This window comes from Alosa pseudoharengus, unplaced genomic scaffold, assembly GCF_046254945.1.
Source record: "Alosa pseudoharengus isolate Yale_2024_CS ecotype anadromous, Long Island Sound unplaced genomic scaffold, YU_APseudo_1.1 YU_APseudo_1.1_scf_7, whole genome shotgun sequence".
NCBI lineage: Eukaryota > Metazoa > Chordata > Actinopteri > Clupeiformes > Clupeidae > Alosa > Alosa pseudoharengus.
Genome location: NW_027468859.1, coordinates 2,314,913 through 2,339,912, shown reverse-complemented (window position 1 = coordinate 2,339,912; position 25,000 = coordinate 2,314,913). Strand labels below are relative to the sequence as shown.

Genomic DNA, 25,000 nt, shown 5'->3' with positions numbered 1-25,000 from the left:
GACTCAACCCTGTTACTCAGAGTAGATGTCACCCGACTCAACCCTGTTACTCAGAGTAGATGTCACCCGACTCAACCCTGTTACTCAGAGTAGACGTCACCCAACCCTGTTACTCAAAGTAGACACCACTCAACCCTGTTACGCAGAGTAGACACCACTCAAAACGTTAATCAGAGTAGACGTCACCCGACTCAACCCCGTTACTCAGAGTAGACGTCACCCAACTCAACCCTGTCAATCAGAGTACACACCACTCAACCCTGTTACTCAGAGTAGTCCTCACCCTGTTCATATCACATCAGTGACCGAGATCAGATCCCACCCTACTCAACCCTGTTTATATCACGTCAGATCACACCCCATTAGGGTTTGAGGTGCTGGGTTGGCCATGAGGATTGTGTGGTTTTGCTGCACATTAAGAGTGTGATGTGTTTGTTTGTTTGTTGTGATTTGTGCCATGTGCTCGTGGTCCTCTGCTTGAGTCTTGGGTACTGATTTAGACCCTCTAAGCCCTTCTACTATGAGGACCTGTGAACGTGTAACCTACATAAAATAGAACTTGCTAAAAGGTTCCTGTGGCTATCAGCACAGTCGGCTAGGAGAGGGTGGGATGTTTAGCGAGGGTTTGCCACAGGCTTACCATGACTGCATGTGTGGACCAGTCTGGAAGGTCACAAAGGCTGTGATGTCTTCGTCTCATTGCTGTGTGGTGTGTCCTTTTTGTCCTCTCTGGGTTCCCGTCTGCCACCAGGAGCAGATGATGACGAGTGGGATGATGAGTGGGATGACAAATCGACAGGTGGCTACGGCGAATCAGAGGGAGGGGAGGGCGGGGCCATCAACAGAGGAGGGGCCACTGGAACCTCCATGAAAATCAAGTATGTTGTTCTATTTGTTTAGTAGCATAGTTTAATGTCTGCCAATGCCCCCCCCCACACACGCGCACACACGCACCCACACGCACCCACACACACACACACACACACACACACACACACTTTTTTCTTCAAAAATATGATCTATTTTAAATGATTGTGTGTCTGCTAGTTTTTCCCAATACACTTTTGTAAGAAGCATGTTTTATTTAAAATGAATGTGTGTGATGTTCTGCAAGCATGTCTGCCAGTGCTTTCCCTAATACACTCTCAGCAAAGATTTTGGGTGTGATATTTTGATCCCTTGATGTGAATTGAAGTTGTTTTGAGTTGAGTGTAACCGCAGCACCACAACATCAAACTGCTGGCACTTTTGCCTTCTACTTTAGATGATAACTATTCTACTCATACTGTACCCAGACAGCAAACTATGAAGAACCAGACCCTTTGGTAAGCCATGCCATGCCCAGGTTCCCCATCCTCTCCTAGTCTGATTCCTGTTGTCTAACAGGTTCTCCAGCTTCTTTAAGTTTGGTTCTTGTTCTCTAGCAGGTTCCCTATTTTCTCTTATAACCCTTTTCCACCGACAGAGAATTGGTACTGTTCCCGTTCGCATTTCCACCAAGCAAAAAAAACGGTTCAAAACGTGGCACTTTGGTTCAGAGCTGGAACCAAAAAAAATGTTTTTTCTGTGAACCGGAGTGAGCGTGACATTCTACCATTCAAAGAGAAGAAGGCTAAAAGCAAGAGTTTTTTCTCTTCCTATCAACCATTGCCATGAGGAAACAAAACTAGGCAACTAGCATTTCAAGGCTGCAATTATCAAGCATTACATAGCTAATGAAGTCATATTGTTATCTCCTGTTGCATGCATTGACTCTTGTTTGCATGCAACACCCTCCATTGATGACACTTCCTTAATTCCGTTCAAAACTGGTAGAAATGCGAGCTGGTTCACAAGATGGCACCAAGGTTCAAGAACAGATTCTCTGTTGGTCGAAAAACACCCTAAGTCTGGTTATTGTTCTCTAGCAGGTTCCTCAGCCTCTCTAAGTCTGGTTCTTGTACTCAAACAGGTTCCATAACTTCTCCAAGTCTGGTTCTTGTTTTCTGATAGGTTCTCCAACTTCTCTAGTCTGGTTCTTGTATTCTGACTGGTTCCTCAGCCTCTCCAAGTCTGGTTCTTGTATTCTGACTGGTTCCTCAGCCTCTCCAAGTCTGGTTCTCGTATTCTGACTGGTTCCTCAGCCTCTCCAAGTCTGGTTCTTGTTTACTGACAGGTTCTCCAGCTTCTCTAAGTCTGGTTCTTGTTCTCCAACAGGTTCCCGAGCTTCTCGAAGTCTGGCCCTGAGCTGTACCTTCTCTCCAAACCTGCACCCAAAGGCAAGGACAGGCTGCTAATCTACGTAAGTTTCCCACGTGTCCAACCCTGCTGCCTCGCTGACACCATTCTCTTGATAAGCGCTACATCCGTATTCACATCCGTATTCACATCCGTATTCACTTACTGCCCAAACCTGATGAATCTGCATGTAATCTCCCCCTGCTGGTCTACTGTACATGTAAAGGCCCCCTGCTGGTCTACTGTACATGTAAAGGCCCCCTGCTGGTCTACTTTGGTACTGACGTAATCTCCCCCTGCTGGTCTACTGTACATGTAAAGGCCCCCTGCTGGTCTACTTTGGTACTGACGTAATCTCCCCCTGCTGGTCTACTGTACATGTAAAGGCCCCCTGCTGGTCTACTTTGGTACTGACGTAATCTCCCCCTGCTGGTCTACTGTGGTATTGATGTAAAGGCCCCCTGCTGGTCTAATGTGGTGTTGATGTAAAGGCCCCCTGCAGGTCTACTGTGGTGTTGATGTAAAGGCCCCCTGCTGGTCTAATGTGGTGTTGATGTAAAGACCCCCTGCTGGTCTACTTTGGTACTGACGTAATCTCCCCCTGCTGGTCTACTGTGGTATTGATGTAAAGGCCCCCTGCTGGTCTAATGTGGTGTTGATGTAAAGACCCCCTGCTGGTCTACTGTACATGTAAAGGCCCCCTGCTGGTCTACTGTTGTATTGACGTAATGTCCCCCTGCTGGTCAACTTTGGTATTAGCTCTAATCTGGCTTGCATAAATCTGTGATGTTGGTGTGTGTATTGATCTGAGTGGTGTGTGTGTGTGTGTGTGTGTTTCCTTGCCGTCTTACTGCAGATGGGCGAGGTTGGTCCCATCTGGTCGTACCCCGAGGCTGCGCTGGACTGTGTTGTTGCGGACCCTAAGAAAGGCACCAAGATGTACGGCCTTAAGAGCTACATCGAGTACCAGGTCTCCCCCAATGTGAGTTCCACGCTGTAGATGTTTGGACCAATCAGTAGGCTCTCAGTAGGACAGGGCGGAGCCTCTAACCCAGGGCTGCCCAATAGACCTCTAGAGTTGGCCTACAAAAAAGCTACCATCTTTGCCCATATAAGGAGATCTGGTTTCTTGCGATTTTTCTTATGGGAAAATAACATGGGGATTTTAAATTATTGCACCTGTTAAACAAAATTATTTGTATTCATATTTTGTTAATTACTTATGTGTATTAATATTGTATGAATATTTATTTTATTATTCCTTAATATGTGTTCAACTTCAAATGTATGGAAACGCATTGTGTTGCACAATTAATTTCAGAAAAAAATGGTTCCCATTTAACTGTCAGAAAAAAGAATGTTCAGAAGAGTGTTTCAATTTTATGTTCTATATTAATTATTAATTCATATTGATGCAAATAACTTTCTTCCAAGACATAGAATTGTCATATTTTTTTCAAGATTTTGATTGCTTCAGATACACAGTATATTTGTACTCCTTAAAACAGCCATATCATTTCACACAAAGAGGAGCACAGTAAAGAGTGTTAGTGTTATGGGTGAAGTGGTGTTTTTTTACATTTCTTAAAAATTTGTCTATTGTTTATAGACTGTTAATTTTGCACAAATGTGCAGTACATTTCAGTGTAATGGTCCACGACTTGAACATTCTCAACAAATTCCTTGAATTTCCCCTTGGGGATCAATAAAGTATCTATCTATCTATCTATCATTTAGTTCTGGCCCTCGGCCCTCCACCCCCATTCATTTCTGACCCTTGACCTTGAACTTGACTTTGAGGGGGAAGAATTTGAGCACCCCTGCTCTAACCTCTCTTCCTGTTTCTAGACCACCAACAGACCTGTCAATCACAGATACAAGCATTTCGATTGGCTGTATGAGAGGCTTCTGGATAAGTTTGGTTCAGCAGTCCCCATCCCATCTCTCCCTGATAAACAGGTGACAGGTACAGTAAGCTTGCCATTCTGGCATACAAGTACACCTTGACACACTCACACACTCTTATTCACGGTGCATGTAAAACACTTCCTACTTCTTACTGTACCCCCCCTTCTCTCTCTCCCCCCTTCTCTCTCTCTCTCCCCTTTTCTCCCTCCCTCTCTCCCACCGTCTCTCCCCTTCTCTCTCTCTCTCTCTCTCTCTCTCCACTTCTCTCCTTCCCTCTCTCTCTCCCTCTCTCCCCTTCTCTCTCTCTCTCTCTCCACTTCTCTCCTTCCCTCTCTCTCTCCATCTCTCCCCTTCTCTCTCTCTCTCTCTCTGTCCACTTCTCTCCTTCCCTCTCTCTCCTTCTCTCTCTCTCTCTCCACTTCTCTCCTTCCCTCTCTCTCTCCATCTCTCCCCTTCCCTCTCTCTCTCCCTCTCTCCCCTTCTCTCTCTCCCTCCATCCCCCTCTCGTAGGGCGTTTTGAGGAGGAGTTTATTAAGATGCGGATGGAGAGGCTCCAGGGCTGGATGACGCGCATGTGCCGACACCCCGTCATCGCCACCAGCGAGGTCTTCCAGCTCTTCCTGTCCTACAAGGACGAGAAGGTACCCTTACTTATTATGTCAATTATTACCAGGGCCAGTCTCCCCAAAGAAACTAGGGGTTAAGTGTCTTGCTCAAGGCCACGACAGTGGCAGCAGGGAACTGAAGCCACAACTTTTCTAGCTACTGCATGCTAGCCCAGCTCCTTATCCACTACGCTACCACACTACTGCATGCTAGCCCAGCTCCTTAACCACTACGCTACCACACTACTGCATGCTAGCCCAGCTCCTTATCCACTACGCTACCACACTACTGCATGCTAGCCCAGCTCCTTAACCACTACACTACTACTGCATGCTAGCCCAGCTCCTTAACCACTACGCTACCACACTACTGCATGCTAGCCCAGCTCCTTATCCACTACGCTACCACACTACTGCATGCTAGCCCAGCTCCTTATCCACTACGCTACCACACTACTGCATGCTAGCCCAGCTCCTTAACCACTACACTACTACTGCATGCTAGCCCAGCTCCTTAACCACTACACTACTACTGCATGCTAGCCCAGCTCCTTATCCACTACGCTACCACACTACTGCATGCTAGCCCAGCTCCTTAACCACTACACTACTACTGCATGCTAGCCCAGCTCCTTAGCCACTACACTACCACACTACTGCATGCTAGCCCAGCTCCTTAACCGCTACACTACTACTGCATGCTAGCCCAGCTCCTTAACCACTACACTACTACTGCATGCTAGCCCAGCTCTTTATCCACTACGCTACCACACTACTGCATGCTAGCCCAGCTCCTTATCCACTACGCTACCACACTACTGCATGCTAGCCCAGCTCCTTAACCACTACGCTACTACTGCATGCTAGCCCAGCTCTTTATCCACTACGCTACCACACTACTGCATGCTAGCCCAGCTCCTTATCCACTACGCTACCACACTACTGCATGCTAGCCCAGCTCCTTAACCGCTACACTACTACTGCATGCTAGCCCAGCTCCTTATCCACTACGCTACCACACTACTGCATGCTAGTCCAGCTCCTTAACCGCTACACTACTACTGCATGCTAGTCCAGCTCCTTATCCACTACGCTACCACACTACTGCATGCTAGTCCAGCTCCTTAACCGCTACACTACTACTGCATGCTAGTCCAGCTCCTTATCCACTACGCTACCACACTACTGCATGCTAGCCCAGCTCCTTAACCGCTACACTACTACTGCATGCTAGCCCAGCTCCTTAGCCATTATGCTATCACTGGCCATTGGTGTTGTATTAATAGTGTGACGACCTCTCCCAACAGGACTGGAAGACGGGGAAGAGGAAAGCAGAGAAGGACGAGGCGGTGGGCGCCATGATCTTCTCCACCATCGACCCCGAGGGCCTGCCTGATCTGGACCCTATTGATGTGTGAGTGACAGTACTGCCTGATCTGGACCCTATTGATGTGTGAGTGACAGTACTGCCTGATCTGGACCCTATTGATGTGTGAGTGACAGTACTGCCTGATCTGGACCCTATTGATGTGTGAGTGACAGTACTGCCCGATCTGGACCCTATTGATGTGTGAGTGACAGTACTGCCTGATCTGGACCCTATTGATGTGTGAGTGACAGTACTGCCTGATCTGGACCCTATTGATGTGTGAGTGACAGTACTGCCTGATCTGGACCCTATTGATGTGTGAGTGACAGTACTGCTAGAGTGGTTGTTATTGATGTGTGAGTGACAGTACTGCTAGAGTGGTTGTTATTGATGTGTGAGTGACAGTACTGCTGTATTTCAGGCCAGGTCAGGTGCAGAACAAAGTGAGCATATAGCATATAGCATTCCCTCTTCCCTCTTCCTTTGAGTGACAGAGCTGTCAGTGGGACCTACTGACTGTGTGTGTGTGCATGTGTGTGCATGTGTATGTCAAACATGTTTGCAGTTTGTGAGCAGTTTAATAGGTTTACTAAAGTGATGGATGGCCAATTGAAGGAAGGCTCTTCTGACTGTGTGTCTGTGTGTGTGTGTGTGTGTGTGTAGAGAACATAAGTGTGAGCAGTTTAGCAGGTTTACTAGGGCGATGGATGATGGTGTGAAAGACCTACTGACAGTTGGACAGGAGCACTGGAAGAGATGTACAGGACGTGAGTAAACAACAAACAAACAAACATCTCAACAAACAACAAACAACGTGCAAGACAAGTAAAGCAGTATTAGAACATTTCTCATAACTCCAGCAGTGTAATAAGAACAGCTCTAATAACTCAGCAGTGTAATAAGAACAGCTCTGATAACTCCAGCAGTGTAATAAGAACATTTCTAATAACTCCAGCAGTGTAATAAGAACATTTCTAATAACTCAGCAGTGTAATTAGAACAGCTCTGATAACTCAGCAGTGTAATAAGAACAGCTCTGATAACTCCAGCAGTGTAATTAGAACAGCTCTGATAACTCCAGCAGTACTGACAGCAGTGTAATAAGAACAGCTCTGATAACTCCAGCAGTGTAATAAGAACAGCTCTGATAACTCAGCAGTGTAATAAGAACATTTCTAATAACTCCAGCAGTGTAATAAGAACAGCTCTGATAACTCAGCAGTGTAATAAGAACAGCTCTGATAACTCAGCAGTGTAATAAGAACAGCTCTGATAACTCCAGCAGTGTAATAAGAACAGCTCTGATAACTCCAGCAGTGTAATAAGAACAGCTCTGATAACTCAGCAGTGTAATAAGAACAGCTCTGATAACTCCAGCACTACTGACAGCAGTGTAATAAGAACAGCTCTGATAACTCCAGCAGTACTGACAGCAGTGTAGTAAGAACAGCTCTGATAACTCCAGCAGTACTGACAACAGTGTAATAAGAGCAGTGTAATAAGAACAGCTCTGATAACTCCAGCAGTACTGACAACAGTGTAATAAGAGCAGTGTAATAAGAACAGCTCTGATAACTCCAGCAGTACTGACAGCAGTGTAGTAAGCCACACCAGCCAGCCGATTCAGTCTCAAATGGGTGCAGGAAACAGAGTATCTTTGTGTGTGTGTGTGTGTGTGTGTGTGTGTGTGTGTGTGTGTGTGTGTGTGTTTGATTAGCTTTGGTTCTGTTACTTTTCCAGCCCTGCCTAAAGAGTACCAGCGGATTGGAAAGGCCTTCCAGAACCTCTCATCAGTCTTCAACAGCAGTGGATATGAAGGTAACTCACACACACTCATATATACTAAACCACACACCTGCACACACACACACCCTCACACATAGTTACACGACATCCTCACACCCCACACAACCTCTCACACCCATGCTGTTAGACTACACAGTGTTCAGGTACTACACCACACACACACACACACACACACACCCTCATATATAATACACTACACTGACACATACACCCTCATATATACTACACCACACACACACACACACACACACACACACCCTCATATATAATACACTACACTGACACATACACCCTCATATATACTACACCACACACACACACACACACACACACATACATACACCCTCATATATACTACACCACACACACACACACACACACACACACACACACCCTCATATATAATACACTACACTGACACATACACCCTCATATATACTACACCACACACACACACACACACACACACACATACATACACCCTCATATATACTACACCACACACTCACACCCATGCTGTTAGACTACACAGTGCTCAGGTTAAGGTGGTATTTTGTGTGTTAGACTACACAGTGCTCAGGTTAAGGTGGTATTTTGTGTGTTAGACTACACAGTGCTCAGGTTAAGGTGGTATTTTGTGTGTTAGACTACACAGTGCTCAGGTTAAGGTGGTATTTAAGGTGGTATTTTGTGTGTTAGTTCATGTGCTTACCTTCCTGTGCTTAGGGGAGGCCACTCTGACTGATGCGCTGACACAAGCAGGGAAGACCTATGAGGATATCGCTCTGATGGTGGCCGAGCAGGTAGGACACAGGACTCCCAAACTGTAGCGCCCACTCAGGGTTTCCGTTGTCCGGTAATTACCGGACATTGGCCGGAAAAAAAATGAAATGTCCGACAAAATTAAATCTCTCCGGTCAAATTGTCCGATTGAAATTGGCTAATAATCCCGTCCCCTAACGCAATCTGAATTTGAGAATAAGCCTTAATATGTAAGCCTATATTATACGTCCTCTGTCTATGTTTTTAAATGACCAGGCTCTACCGTTTGAAAAGTAAGCTATTAAACAACACGCATAGCCTATGCTGCATTTCAAATAGGAAGCGCACGCGGCTTAAAACGTCCATGTTAAACAACGAACAAATGAGTGAGGCGGTTCAAACATGGCCAGGCCCAGGCAGACTAGCCTTTTCAGAGGCCAGACGCGATGGATGATGATAAATTGGTAACGTCTGAAGCCTCAGATGTCCGGTCAACTCTACCACCACCAGATAAAAAGCAGAAGTGTCGGGCGTATCTGTCGGAATCAGTGACATTGGAAGTGGAGTTGCGGGGGGTGCGGCTGCTCCAAGACACTGTCATTCTCCGTGTACACTGGACATGCAAAGTGTTCTTTACCCAAAGCATACAGTAGGCCTATATGCGTTCTCTGTCTATGATCTGCAGGGTTAGGGCCTCCTCGACAAGGTGATTACTGGTCCGCGGATAGTTTTTGGCACAATTAAACGGTATCATTGAACCGCGGCCGAAAGAAAAAGAAACTAAACATTTCCCAGAATAGGAAACATTTCTTAATTTATTGTTATCAAATAAAGAGGCATAGCATTAGGGGGTAGTGGTGTGAGCGCTCATTCTTGTGTGTGCGCATCTGTGTAAGTTAAACAGTCACCACTGGAGATAATGTGGGTAGCAGCAACAAACAACGTAGCCTTTTTAAAACAATGAACGAAGCGGACTCTTGCTGTCCATAAAAAATACAGGATAGATCTTGTTAGGCATGTTTAAGTTAGGCTAATGAACATGTTGCATTCTATACAGCCTGATTATGTCATTCTTTAAGCTACATAGCCTGTCTCCAGTTTTCCTCAATTTGACTAATTAAGAAGGGATAATAGGATATTTGACCGGCATATCATCAAAATGTCCGGAAAACGAAACCTCCATTTTTTTTCTAGCGGAAACTCTGCACCCACTAGGCAGGAGGAGGATGTCATAACACGTCCTCTATTTTGGAGCATGGTTTTGTTGAGTACTGAGAGACCTTTTTTTTGCTGAGCAAAGACCCAAGTGATGGTTCATTTACTTTATTTGTCCTGAAGGAATTATTCATGGAGATGGTAATGTTAGGCTCAGAGGGTGTAATGAGGCAGCCCTGTGAGGTGGTAATGTTAGGCTCAGAGGGTGTTATTCTCTTTTAACACTCCTATCTTGAATTTCCCCTTGGGGATCAATAAAGTATCTATCTATCTATCTATCTATCTATCTCATCTATCTAATGAGGCAGCCATGTTAGGCTCAGAGGGTATTATTCTCTTTTAACACTACTATCGATGTGACAACACAGCCATTGATTACTTGTTATAACTCTCTAACAAACAGTGGTATTAAGCTGTAATGTAATGTTTGGGGCAGCCTTGGCCTACTGGTTAGAGCTTCAGACTTGTAACTGTAGGCACGGCTGAAGTGCCCTAGAGCAAGGCACCCAACCCCTCACTGCTCCCCGAGCGCCGCTGTTGTTGCAGGCAGCTCACTACACCGGGATTTGTGTGTGCTTCACCTCACTGTGTGCTCACTGTGTGCTGAATGTGTTTCACTAATTCATGGATTGGGATAAATGGAGAGACCAAATTTCCCTCACGGGATCAAAAGAGTATATATACTTAATAGCACATAATAACAATCTCAGACAACACAACCATCGATAACTTGTGATCACTCTCTCTCAAACAGTGGTATTAAGCTATAATACTGTAGCACATAATAACAATCTCAGACAACACTTGTGATCACTCTCTCTCAAACAGTGGTATTAAGCTGTAATACTGTAGCACATAATAACAATCTCAGACAACACTTGTGATAACTCTCTCTCAAACAGTGGTATTAAGCTCTACTAGCACATAATAACGCCTTGTATTACTGCTCTGTTTGGTGTTTAAGCAGTTCCCTAGAGGAGCATGGTCCTGGTAAGCATTTACAGTAGCAATATCTAAACACATGATGTGGCTGGACTGTGGCTGAGATGCGGGGCCCTACTTTCAATGGTGGGCAAAGTGCAAAGTCTATCAACAGGTTCTCGTGCGTGAACTGGAGCTATCCTGTGGCATGTGGGCGCATTGAGCTGACTCATCAATATTTACACTTAAGGTCTTGCCCATGGTTTTAAATGAGGAAATTGATTTTGCCTAATTATTAATTTAGACTAAGAGTTAGATTGAGACTTAGCACTTTGCCCATCTTTCAAATGAGGTCCCTTAATGTCTACACTTTACCAAAGGTGATGTGAGTTGTCTTTCCCCATTATTAGATATCAGACATGACCGATGACTCGATATCAAGCTCATTTAGCTTTATGAGCTGTCGTCTGTAGCATAGTTTCACCATGCTGGATTGCACATAGATGCAGAGTTGTACATAAATATATAGAACTGTAGCGTAGTTTCACCATGCTGAATTGCACATAGATGCAGAGTTGTATATAAATATATAGAACTGTAGCGTAGTTTCACCATGCTGAATTGCACATAGATGCAGAGTTGTATTTAAATATATAGAACTGTAGCATAGTTTCACCATGCTGAATTGCACATAGATGCAGAGTTGTATATACATATATAGAACTGTAGCATAGTTTCACCATGCTGAATTGCACATAGATGCAGAGTTGTATATAAATATATAGAACTGTAGCATAGTTTCACCATGCTGAATTGCACATAGATGCAGAGTTGTATATAAATATATAGAACTGTAGCATAGTTTTACCATGCTGGATTGCACATAGATGCAGAGTTATATATAAATATATAGAACTGTAGCATAGTTTCACCATGCTGGATTGCACATAGATGCAGAGTTGTATATAAATATATAGAACTGTAGCATAGTTTCACCATGCTGGATTGCACATAGATGCATAGTTGTACATAAATATATAGAACTGTAGCATAGTTTCACCATGCTGGATTGCACATAGATGCATAGTTGTACATAAATATATAGAACTGTAGAATTGGGCCTGGGCAGCCAGTGCTCAGGCAGTAAGTCAGATACCCCCCTCCCCCTCTGCAGAGGACTCATGTTCCAACTCTATTACTGACTTCATTAGCCATCATTAGCCTCCTCCCCATACTGAATACTGTTAGCCATCGTTAGCCTCCTCCCCATACTGTTAGCCATCATTAGCCTCCTCCCCATACTGAATACTGTTAGCCATCATTAGCCTCCTCCATACTGTTAGCCATCATTAGCCTCCTCTCCATACTGTGCTGTTAGCCATCATTAGCCTCCTCCCCATACTGTGCTGTTAGCCATCATTAGCCTCCTCCCCATACTGTATACTGTGCTGTTAGCCATCATTAGCCTCCTCTCCATACTGAATACTGTTAGCCATCATTAGCCTCCTCCCCATACTGTATACTGTTAGCCATCATTAGCCTCCTCTCCATACTGTATACTGTTAGCCATCATTAGCCTCCTCCCCATACTGTATACTGTTAGCCATCATTATGCTGTGAGCCATCATTAGCCTCCTCTCCATACTGTGCTGTTAGTCATCATTAGCCTCCTCTCCATACTGTGCTGTGAGCCATCATTAGCCATCATTAGCCTCCTCTCCATACTGTGCTGTGAGCCATCATTAGCCTCCTCTCCATACTGTGCTGTTAGCCATCATTAGCCTCCTCTCCATACTGTGCTGTGAGCCATCATTAGCCATCATTAGCCTCCTCTCCATACTGTATACTGTTAGCCATCATTAGCCTCCTCCCCATACTGTATACTGTTAGCCATCATTAGCCTCCTCTCCATACTGTGCTGTGAGCCATCATTAGCCTCCTCTCCATACTGTATACTGTTAGCCATCATTAGCCTCCTCCCCATACTATATACTGTGCTGTTAGCCATCATTAGCGTCCTCGCCATACTATATACTGTTAGCTATCATTAGCCTCCTCTCCATACTGAATACTGTTAGCCATCATTAGCCCCCTCCCCATACTGTATACTGTTAGCCATCATTAGCCTCCTCTCCATACTGTGCTGTGAGCCATCATTAGCCATCATTAGCCTCCTCTCCATACTGTGCTGTGAGCCATCATTAGCCTCCTCTCCATACTGTGCTGTTAGCCATCATTAGCCTCCTCTCCATACTGTGCTGTGAGCCATCATTAGCCATCATTAGCCTCCTCGCCATACTATATACTGTTAGCCATCATTAGCCTCCTCTCCATACTGAATACTGTTAGCCATCATTAGCCCCCTCCCCATACTGTATACTGTTAGCCATCATTAGCCTCCTCTCCATACTATATACTGTTAGCCATTATTAGCCTCCTCCCCATACTATATACTGTTAGCCATCATTAGCCTCCTCTCCATACTGTGCTGTGAGCCATCATTAGCCTCCTCTCCATACTGTGCTGTGAGCCATCATTAGCCTCCTCTCCATACTGTGCTGTTAGCCATCATTAGCCTCCTCTCCATACTGTGCTGTGAGCCATCATTAGCCTCCTCTCCATACTGTATACTGTTAGCCATCATTAGCCTCCTCTCCATACTGTATACTGTGCTGTTAGCCATCATTAGCCTCCTCTCCATACTGTGCTGTGAGCCATCATTAGCCTCCTCTCCATACTGTATACTGTGCTGTTAGCCATCATTAGCCTCCTCGCCATACTATATACTGTTAGCCATCATTAGCCTCCTCCCCATACTGTATACTGTTAGCCATCATTAGCCTCCTCCATACTATATACTGTTAGCCATTATTAGCCTCCTCTCCATACTATATACTGTTAGCCATTATTAGCCTCCTCCCCATACTATATACTGTTAGCCATCATTAGCCTCCTCCCCATACTATATACTGTGCTGTTAGCCTCCTCGCCATACTATATACTGTTAGCCATCATTAGCCTCCTCCTCATACTGTATACTGTACTGTTAGCCATCATTAGCCTCCTCCCCATACTGTGCTGTGAGCCATCATTAACCTCCTCACCATACTGTGCTGTGAGCCATCATTAGCCTCCTCTCCATACTGTGCTGTGAGCCATCATTAGCCTCCTCTCCATACTGTGCTGTTAGCCGTCATTAGCCTCCTCTCCATACTGTGCTGTGAGCCATCATTAGCCATCATTAGCCTCCTCTCCATACTGTATACTGTTAGCCATCATTAGCCTCCTCCCCATACTATATACTGTGCTGTAAGCCATCATTAGCCTCCTCTCCATACTGTGCTGTGAGCCATCATTAGCCATCATTAGCCTCCTCTCCATACTGTATACTGTGCTGTTAGCCATCATTAGCCTCCTCGCCATACTATATACTGTTAGCCATCATTAGCCTCCTCCCCATACTGTATACTGTTAGCCATCATTAGTCTCCTCTCCATACTATATACTGTTAGCCATTATTAGCCTCCTCCCCATACTATATACTGTTAGCCATCATTAGCCTCCTCTCCATACTATATACTGTTAGCCATTATTAGCCTCCTCCCCATACTATATACTGTTAGCCATCATTAGCCTCCTCCCCATACTATATACTGTGCTGTTAGCCTCCTTGCCATACTATATACTGTTAGCCATCATTAGCCTCCTCCCCATACTGTATACTGTGCTGTTAGCCATCATTAGCCTCCTCCCCATACTGTATACTGTGCTGTTAGCCATCATTAGCCTCCTCTCCATACTGTGCTGTGAGCCATCATTAGCCTCCTCTCCATACTGTTTACTGTGCTGTTAGCCATCATTAGCCTCCTCGCCATACTATATACTGTTAGCCATCATTAGCCTCCTCCCCATACTGTATACTGTTAGCCATCATTAGCCTCCTCCCCATACTATATACTGTACTGTTAGCCATCATTAGCCTCCTCGCCATACTATATACTGTTAGCCATCATTAGCCTCCTCCCCATACTGTATACTGTTAGCCATCATTAGCCTCCTCCCCATACTATATACTGTACTGTTAGCCATCATTAGCCTCCCCGCCATACTATGTGCTATGCTGTTAGCCTCCTCGCCATACTATATACTGTTAGCCATCATTAGCCTCCTCCCCATACTGTGCTGTGAGCCATCATTAGCCTCCTCACCATACTGTGCTGTGAGCCATCATTAGCCTCCTCTCCATACTGTGCTGTGAGCCATCATTAGCCTCCTCTCCATACTGTGCTGTGAGCCATCATTAGCCATCATTAGCCTCCTCTCTATACTGTGCTGTGAGCCATCATTAGCCTCCTCTCCATACTGTGCTGTTAGCCATCATTAGCCTCCTCTCCATACTGTGCTGTGAGCCATCATTAGCCATCATTAGCCTCCTCTCCATACTGTATACTGTTAGCCATCATTAGCCTCCTCCCCATACTGTATACTGTGCTGTAAGCCATCATTAGCCTCCTCTCCATACTGTGCTGTGAGCCATCATTAGCCTCCTCTCCATACTGTATACTGTGCTGTTAGCCATCATTAGCCTCCTCCCCATACTATATACTGTTAGCCATCATTAGCCTCCTCCCCATACTATATACTGTTAGCCATCATTAGCCTCCTCCCCATACTATATACTGTTAGCCATCATTAGCCTCCTCCCCATACTATATACTGTGCTGTTAGCCATCATTAGCCTCCTCCCCATACTGTATACTGTGCTGTTAGCCATCATTAGCCTCCTCTCTATACTGTGCTGTGAGCCATCATTAGCCTCCTCTCCATACTGTATACTGTGCTGTTAGCCATCATTAGCCTCCTCGCCATACTATATACTGTTAGCCATCATTAGCCTCCTCCCCATACTGTATACTGTTAGCCATCATTAGCCTCCTCCCCATACTATATACTGTACTGTTAGCCATCATTAGCCTCCTCGCCATACTATATACTGTTAGCCATCATTAGCCTCCTCCCCATACTGTATACTGTTAGCCATCATTAGCCTCCTCCCCATACTATATACTGTTAGCCATCATTAGCCTCCTCCCCATACTATATACTGTACTGTTAGCCATCATTAGCCTCCCCGCCATACTATGTGCTGTTAGCCATCATTAGCCTCCTCTCCATACTATATATTGACCTCATTAGCCTCCTCTCCATACTGTATACGGTTAGCCATCATTAGCCTCCTCTCCATACTGTATACGGTTAGCCATCATTAGCCTCCTCCCCATACTGTATACTGTGCTGTTAGCCATCATTAGCCTCCTCTCTGTACCCTGTTAGCCATCATTAGCCTCCTCTCCATACTGTATACTGTGCTGTTAGCCTCCTCGCCATACTGTTAGCCATCATTAGCCTCCTCTCCATACTGTATACTGTTAGCCATCATTAGCCTCCTCTCCATACTGTATGCTGTTAGCCATCATTAGCCTCCTCTCCATACTGTATGCTGTTAGCCATCATTAGCCTCCCTCATGGGCCATACTGTGTAGTGTACAGTGTGGACAATCATACCCATGGTTTAGTCACTTGTGATGTTTCTTGGCTGCCGACCTGTTTGGCTCCCTCATCTGGATGTTTTCTCATTCTGTCATTCTGCTTGAAAGCGGAAGTTTTTCCTCTTCCATACATTTCTACAAATCTCTTAAATGATTATGTTGAGTAGCTTGTGATTTGAGTTTTGAGTTCTGTGTGTGTGTTGGGTGTGATCTCACCTCACTATGTTTTCACCCATCAGCCCAAAAAAGACCTGCACTATCTCATGGAGACCAACAACGAGTACAAGGGACTTCTGGGATGCTTCCCGGACACCATCGGAGTCCACAAGGTATGCCATAAACAGGAAATAGGGTTGCAGGCCCTAAATGACACAAGGTACTCCGTAAACAGGAAATGCTTAGCGGGCCCTAATGCTAGCCGACAAGGTGCACCCTCATCATGGAAGAATGCTACACCTACAGAAGCACTGAGTCCAACTCCAACTTCGGGCCCTGGTGTCAGAACTTGTCTGAAGTACTTGAGGAAACACTCCAAGCTTATTTGCTGTCTACCCCAGAATTAGAAAAGAGGCTCTGTGCAATGCAACATCCTAGTCTGACACAGTTAGCCTAGCTTAGCACGATTCACTGGAAGTGGGTTAAACCAGTTAGCCTATTACTAGCGAGCCTATAGCTAAAAGGAAGCTAGCAAATAAGCTTTCCCAAAAAGTTGGCATGTTCCTTTAGATTAGATTAGATTAGATTCAACTGTATTTTCATTGTGCAGAGTACAAGTACAAAGACAATGAAAAAACAGACCACTTGCTAGATAGTACAGTACGCTCTCAGTTCTCCATGTGAGTGTGTTAAACCTGTGATGTTCTCCGTGTGAGTGGTGTTAAACCTGTGATGTTCTCCTTGTGAGTGGTGTTAAACCTGTGATGTCTTGTGAGTGGTGTTAAACCTGTGATGTCTTGTGAGTGGTGTTAAACCTGTGATGTCTTGTGAGTGGTGTTAAACCTGTGATGTCTTGCGAGTGGTGTTAAACCTGTGATGTTCTCCTTGTGAGTGGTGTTAAACCTGTGATGTCTTGTGAGTGTGTTAAACCTGTGATGTTCTCCGTGTGAGTGTGTTAAACCTGTGATGTTCTCCTTGTGAGTGGTGTTAAACCTGTGATGTCTTGTGAGTGGTGTTAAACCTGTGATGTTCTCCTTGTGAGTGGTGTTAAACCTGTGATGTTCTCCTTGTGAGTGGTGTTAAACCTGTGATGTCTTGTGAGTGGTGTTAAACCTGTGGCCACTCGTCTGTTTCTCAGTCTGCCATAGAGAAGGTGAAAGAAGGGGACAAACTGGTGGCCACCAGTAAAATCACACCTGGCGACAAGATCACCATGGCCAAGAGAGCAAGCACCATGTCATACGCATTACAAGGTACGAGGCGAACAACTACTCTATACACGGGGCGAACAGCTACTCTTTACACGACGCTAACAGCTACTCTATACACTGTCATACGCATTACAAGGTACGAGGCTAACAGCTACTCTATACACTGATAGTTGTTGAGAACCATGTCATACCCCTTACAAGGTATGAGGCTAATAGTTGATGAGAACCATGTCATACGCATTACAAGGTATGAGGCTAACAGCCACTGTATGCATTATGTCATACGCATTACAAAGGTAATAGCTACTGAGCACGATGTCATGCGCATTACGAGCTTTCACATCACAAGGTACAAAGTGCAACTTTTACATTCTGGAGACATTTTAAGATTCTAGTTTTACAAGGTACATGTTTTACAAGAGAGCACCAGGTGTAAGTTTGACATCCTAGTTGGCACCATATCGTACCTCATTCACACACGGTATGATCTCCATAGGTGGGGGTGGGAGGGTGCTTGTGTCATTTGGGAGCAGGAAGTACTCTGAACGTAGATTCTGGACCTATGACTGAATGATTGAGGCTTGAAATGTGCATTTCTGTGAACAGTGGTCTTTTAAAACCTGTTTACAAACAGGTCAGTAAATCTCTGCCTAGCTGGTAAAAAGGTCACTGTTCTATTTTTCTGCATTATGATATGATTTACATAATCCTCTCCCTGAAAAGAAGAAACGCTGAAGTCTAGACGGCTCTTATAATGTGCCGTAGAAGCGCTGAAGTCTAGACGGCTCTTATAATGTGCCGTAGAAACGCTGAAGTCTAGACGCCAATCATTCAGGCTTCCCTCTAAATTCTCACACTGTTCCTCTTCACAGCTGAGATGAATCATTTCCACAGCAACCGTATCTATGACTACAACCGTGTGATGAGGTTGTACCTGGAGGAGCAGGTGAAGTTCTATGAAACGGTAAGATCATAACATTACCGATTGGCATCCTACATCAGCCTGTCACGGCCAGTGGCCAGACTAGATCAGTTATTCACACCTGTGATCCTGTGATTCGGACGTGTGAAACTTGCTTTTAGACATCATGAGCTAATCTGCATACTGTAGTGTGTGCGACTATCAAAATATTTAGCAGCTAAAAATGTTCCTTAGACATATTTTAGTTTCGTGTGTGTGTCTGGCATGGTTGTTTTTAGTTGTGTGTTGAGAGGATTGTGGTCCGTCTCTCCTCATCTCACACAAGCTCGTCTCGTCCTTTAGATCGCCGAGAAGCTGAAGCTTGCACACAGCCAGTTCAGCGCCATGTGAGAGAGATCACTGAAGCCAACCGACCACAGCACTAAACACGTCTCTCCCTCTCTCTGTCTCTCCACAGCACTAAACACGTCTCTTCATCCCTCTCTCTGTCTCTCCACAGCACTAAACACGTCTCTCCCTCTCTCTGTCTCTCCACAGCACTAAACACGTCTCTCCCTCTCTCTGTCTCTCCACAGCACTAAACACGTCTCTTCATCCCTCTCTCTCTCTCTCTCTCTCTCTGTCTCTCCACAGCACTAAACACGTCTCTCCCTCTCTCTGTCTCTCCACAGCACTAAACACGTCTCTCTCTCTCTCTGTCTCTCCACAGCACTAAACACGTCTCTTCATCCCTCTCTCTCTCTCTCTCTCTCTCTGTCTCTCCACAGCACTAAACACGTCTCTCCCTCTCTCTGTCTCTCCACAGCACTAAACACGTCTCTCTCTCTCTCTGTCTCTCCACAGCACTAAACACGTCTCTTCATCCCTCTCTCTCTCTCTCTCTCTCTCTGTCTCTCCACAGCACTAAACACGTCTCTCCCTCTCTCTGTCTCTCCACAGCACTAAACACGTCTCTCTCTCTCTCTGTCTCTCCACAGCACTAAACACGTCTCTTCATCTCTCTCTCTCTCTCTCTCTCTCTCCTTTCTTTCACTCTTTCTCTGCTCTCTTCCATCTGCATCTCTCAGTGGCGCCAAATCAGGTTTTTTTACACACACACACACACACACACACACACACACACACACACACACACACACACTGACCCTTGACTCTTAGGATGCCGTGAGTGAGTGGATAGTGTGTGTGTGTGTGTGTGTGTGTGTGTGTGTGTGTATAAAAAAGCGCGCGCAGTGACCAATGAAAGTAGCTACTGCAGGACCACAAGCCAATAAGCCAATGAGCCTTAGCATCAGAGTTAGCGTCACAGTTAGCATCAGAGTTAGCATCACAGTTAGCATCGGAGTCCCCCTGAAGCCAGCGGCACTCACTCAGGATCTGTTCAGGGGCGCTGTGGTCACCTGTGGTCACTCTCCTGCAGTAGCTTGCGGCCATGGCTCTGTTAGAGGGAACGGTATGGTGTGATTCAGGCCAAGGCACCCACTCAAACCAGCCAAACCAGAGCTAGCCAATCACCTGCTGCCCGGCCACTCAAACCAGAGCTAGCCAATCACCTGCTGCCCGCCCACTCAAACCAGAGCTAGCCAATCACCTCGTCTTCTCTTTCACCCTCAGATGATGAGATGATGCCACACCCTTTAGATCCAGGACCTGCGCTAGCCAATCCCCTGCTCTGGTTTACGCTCAGCCAATGAGACTCTCAGATGGGTGGTCCTACTGAGACTAAGGAAGTGTGTGTGTGTGTGTGTGTGTGTGTGTGTGTGGAGGCTGAGACCTCTCACTCAGTGCCTTTGCTGATGCTTTCACCGCCGCACTTTAATGCTTCTTCTTTTTAATTTAATTAAAACACTTTAATTAAGCGTTTCTGTCCATGCACAGCCATACCAATACTGACACACACACACACATATGAACACAGAGTATGAAATGCAACACACACACACACAAATGATCAGAGTATGAAATTCAACACAGACGCCACACTGCAGGGGGCTGGTCCTTTTGTTTGGTTTCATTTTGTTTAGTGTTGTTTTGTTTTGTAGTGTTGTTTTTGTTTAGTGTTATTTTGTTTTGTATAATGTTGTTTTTGTTTAGTGTTATTTTGTTTTGTTTGGTCTATACATTGTAAATGGCAGCCATGTGTTTTCCCAGAGTGGAACAAGGAGTGCCAAATCATTTCTCTCTCTCTCTCTCTATGCACATCCTTTCTTTCTTACCTTTTTTATCCCCCTCTTCTTCCGCTTGTCTTCTGGTCCCCATATGAGGATGCATCCCGTTTATAAATATAGCTCCTCTTCACCCGGTGCATGTGCTTCAGTCGTTGATATCATATTTTATGTATAGTTAATATTTACATACCAGATGACAAATATGGACACAAGAGAAAATTGCAATGATTTAATAAACTCTGATTTGTAAAACATTCTTTCTGGTTATGTTTCTTGTGTGAGTGTGGTGTGTGTATGCAAATATTGTGTGTGTTTATATCTGTATGGGTGTGTGTGTGTTTATATCTGTATGGGTGTGTGTGTTTTGTTAGAATGAGCGTATTTGTGGTGTGTGTGTGCATGGGGGTTATTTGTGGTGTGTGTGTGTAGGCGGTTATTTGTGGTGTGTGTGTGTGTGTAGGGGGTTATTTGTGGTGTGTGTGTAGGGGGGTATTTGTGGTGTGTGTGTGTAGGGGGGTATTTGTGGTGTGTGTGTGTGTGGGGGGGGGTATTTGTGGTGTGTGTGTGTGTAGGGGGTTATTTGTGGTGTGTGTAGGGGGGTATTTGTGGTGTGTGTGTGTAGGGGTGTATTTGTGGTGTGTGTGTGTAGGGGGTTATTTGTGGTGTGTGTGTAGGGGGGTATTTGTTGTGTGTGTAGGGGGTTATTTGTGGGGTGTGTGGGGGGGTATTTGTGGGGTGTGTGGGGGGGTATTTGTGGTGTGTGTGTGTAGGCGGTTATTTGTGGTGTGTGTGTGTGTAGGGGGTTATTTGTGGTGTGTGTGTAGGGGGGTATTTGTGGTGTGTGTGTGTGTGTGTGTAGGGGGGTATTTGTGGTGTGTGTGTGTAGGGGGTTATTTGTGGTGTGTGTGTGTAGGGGGGTATTTGTGGTGTGTGTGTGTAGGGGGTTATTTGTGGTGTGTGTGTAGGGGGGTATTTGTGGGGGGGGGGTTATTTGTGGTGTGTGTGTGTAGGGGGTTATTTGTGGTGTGTGTGTGTGTGTGTGTGTGTAGGGGGTTATTTGTGGTGTGTATGTGTGTAGGGAGTTATTTGTGGTGTGTATGTGTGTAGGGAGTTATTTGTGGTGTGTGTGTGTGTGTAGGGGGGTCATTTGTGGTGTGTGTGTGTGTGTGTGTAGGGAGTTATTTGTGGTGTGTGTGTGTGTGTAGGGGGTTAAATCCACAGTGAGTCTCTTCTTCCTGGTGACAGCTGTGCTGAACAGTTCAGGCATGAGAATGAGTGCTATGACAAAGCACACTCTGTTCTGCAGGCTTATAAGAGTGTGTGTGTGTGTGTGTGTCTTAAGAGAGACAGAACATGTGTATGTTTGTGCATGTGTGACAACCTCAAGAAGATTCTGCATGCCATCTCGAATCAACTTTTATTTTAAAAACTTCTGTCCCAAAGAACCCAGTAGTGTAGCGTAGCCTGGGTCACAAACACAACCCAGTAGCATAGCATAGCCTAGCCTAGCGTAGCCTGGGTCGCAAACACAACCCAGTAGCATAGCCTAGCCTAGCATAGCGTAGCCTGGGTCACAAACACAACCCAGTAGCGTAGCATAGCCTAGCCTAGCATAGCGTAGCCTGGGTCACAAACACAACCCAGTAGCATAGCCTAGCCTAGCCTAGCATAGCGTAGCCTGGGTCACAAACACAACCCAGTAGCATAGCCTAGCCTAGCATAGCGTAGCCTGGGTTACAAACACAACCTGGCTTACATTGCTGCTCGTAGTTACAGTAATCAGAAGACCTTAACAACAACAACATTAACACCCACAGACATACTGTACACTACTCACTGTACATGTCAAACTCACTCTTAATACGTCATGTTCCATGACCTATAGGATTGGTTCTGCCACAAGAGCGCTCTTCGTGGAGTTCCAAGGAATCCTGTCTCTTAATCCCCTGGAGTGTGTGTCTGAGCAGAAGGCTGTGTGTGTGTACGTGTGTGTGTGTGAGTGTGTGTGTGTGTGGCACAGTACATGAGAATATGGTTGGGTCATACCTGGCGGCTTTGATGATGGAGTCTGTCAGAGGAGCGTGAACCGGACCTAAATCAGGACCCACTCTAGAACAGACAGGAACCTAATCAGGACCCACTCTAGAACAGACAGGAACCTAATCAGGACCCACTCTAGAATAGATCGGACTTCAACCAGCATCCGATCTAGAACAAACCGGAACCTAACCAGGACCCACTCTAGAACAGATCCACACCAGGTCAGCTTGGTTCTGGTCAGGGTCTGGGCCGGCCTTTAGATCCTCCAGTGTGCATTTTTATACAGTACGTCGAGTGTGTGTGTGAATTTCTGTATGGTAGTCCATATGTGATTGTGAGTGTGTGTGTGTGTGAAAGTGTGTGCACTTTGGTTCAGTTGTCTGTTTGTGTATGTACTTCTGTACAGTAGTCCAAGTGTGTGCACTTTGGTTCAGTTGTCTGTTTGTGTATGTACTTCTGTACAGTAGTCCAAGTGTGTGTGTGTGTGCACACTTTCTTTACAGTATTCCATGTGTGTGTGCTTCTTTAAAGTAGTCCAAGAGTGTGTGTGTGTGTACGTGCACACTTTTTTCAGCATTCCGTGTGTGTGCGCTTCTTAAAAGTAGTCCAATAGTGTGTGTGTGGCACAGCACATGGACATAGGGCTGGAATGGGATGTGGTCAGGTGCAGTCTGAAGGTGCTCTCTGTCAGGTGGTAAGGTGCGGTCGGTGTGTATGGTCAGGTGCAGTCTGAAGGTGCTTTCTGTCAGGTGGTCAGGTGTGGTCGGTGTGTATGGTCAGGTGCAGTCTGAAGGTGCTCTCTGTCGTGTGGTTGGTGTGTGGTCAGGTGCAGTCTGAAGGTGTTCTCTATCAGGTGGTCAGGTGCGGTCGTTGTGTGTGGTCAGGTGCAGTCTGAAGGTGTTCTCTATCAGGTGGTCAGGTGTGGTCGGTGTGTGTGGTCAGGTGCAGTCGTTGTGTGTGGTCAGGTGGAGTCTGAAGTTCTCTATCAGGTGGTCAGGTGTGGTCGGTGTGTATGGTCAGGTGCGGTCGGTGTGTGTGGTCAGGTGCAGTCTGAAGGTGTTCTCTATCAGGTGGTCAGGTGCGGTCGCGTGTGTGGACAGGTGCAGTCTGAAGGTGTTCTCTATCAGGTGGTCAGGTGTGTATGGTCAGGTGCGGTCTGAAGGTGCTCTCTTGTCAGGTGGTCAGGTGCAGTCGGTGTGTGTAGTCAGGGGGACAGATGTGGTCGGTGTGTATGGTCAGGTGCAGTCTGAAGGTGCTCTCTTGTCAGGTGGTCAGGTGCAGTCGGTGTGTGTGGTCAGGGGGACAGGTGAGGTCGGTGTGTATGGTCAGGTGCAGTCTGTGTGTGTGGTCAGGTGCGGTCTGAAGGTGTTCTCTTGTCAGGTGGTCAGGTGCAGTCTGTGTGTGTGGTCAGGGGGACAGGTGCAGTCGGTGTGTGTGGTCAGGGGGACAGGTGTGTGTGTTGTCAGGTGGTCAGGTGCAGTCTGTGTGTGTGGTCAGGGGGACAGGTGAGGTCTGTGTGTGTGGTCAGGGGGACAGGTGCGGTCTGAAGGTCCGTGGGCGGATCATCATGCTGACCCTGCGGAGGGAGTAGTAGTCCGAGTCCTTCCAGGTGAACCACACGATCCCGTCTGGACCCAGTGGGTTCTTCGCTTTAGGAGAGTACCGCCCTCCCTGTACAAACACAAACACACACACACACACACACACACACACACACGCTTTAGAAGAGTACCGCCGCCCTGTCCAAACACACACAGACTGATATAGCATTCATCCCTTATTACAGACACACACACACACACACACAGACTGATATAGCATTCATCCCTTATTACAGACACACACACACACACACACACACACAGACTGATATAGCATTCATCCCTTATTACAGACACACACACACAGACTGATATAGCATTCATCCCTTATCACACACACACACACACACACACACAGACTGATATAGCATTCATCCCTTATTACAGACACACACACACACACACACAGACTGATATAGCATTCATCCCTTATTACAGACACACACACAGACTGATATAGCATTCATCCCTTATTACAGACACACACACACACACACACACAGACTGATATAGCATTCATCCCTTATTACAGACACACACACACACACAG

General features: G+C 45.9%; 2 protein-coding genes across 4 annotated transcripts in view; one reads left to right on the top strand and one right to left on the bottom strand.

Annotated features, from left to right (window-relative positions):
* Positions 1-21,063, top strand: part of snx9b (sorting nexin 9b) — a 35,898-nt gene extending 14,835 nt beyond the window's left edge. For 2 of the 3 annotated variants that reach the window (XM_076273247.1, XM_076273245.1), the window contains 14 exons: positions 752-878; positions 1,296-1,325; positions 2,197-2,281; positions 3,074-3,199; positions 4,066-4,183; positions 4,636-4,766; positions 6,038-6,144; positions 6,763-6,866; positions 7,840-7,917; positions 8,632-8,708; positions 16,592-16,681; positions 17,647-17,761; positions 18,592-18,683; positions 18,984-21,063. In XM_076273247.1, coding sequence (XP_076129362.1) covers positions 752-878; positions 1,296-1,325; positions 2,197-2,281; positions 3,074-3,199; positions 4,066-4,183; positions 4,636-4,766; positions 6,038-6,144; positions 6,763-6,866; positions 7,840-7,917; positions 8,632-8,708; positions 16,592-16,681; positions 17,647-17,761; positions 18,592-18,683; positions 18,984-19,031 — 1,328 coding nt within the window. In that variant the 3' untranslated portion in view covers positions 19,032-21,063. The remainder of the gene's footprint in view (positions 1-751; positions 879-1,295; positions 1,326-2,196; positions 2,282-3,073; positions 3,200-4,065; positions 4,184-4,635; positions 4,767-6,037; positions 6,145-6,762; positions 6,867-7,839; positions 7,918-8,631; positions 8,709-16,591; positions 16,682-17,646; positions 17,762-18,591; positions 18,684-18,983) is intronic. The other variant, XM_076273246.1, reaches the window with a different exon arrangement.
* A 2,094-nt stretch (positions 21,064-23,157) lies between these two features.
* The window catches only part of LOC143110252 (fibrinogen-like protein 1), an 8,928-nt gene continuing 7,085 nt past the window's right edge, over positions 23,158-25,000 (bottom strand). Inside the window, exon 6 of the mRNA XM_076273140.1 lies at positions 23,158-24,520. Within this exon, the coding sequence (XP_076129255.1) occupies positions 24,374-24,520 (147 nt within the window). The 3' untranslated portion in view covers positions 23,158-24,373. The remainder of the gene's footprint in view (positions 24,521-25,000) is intronic.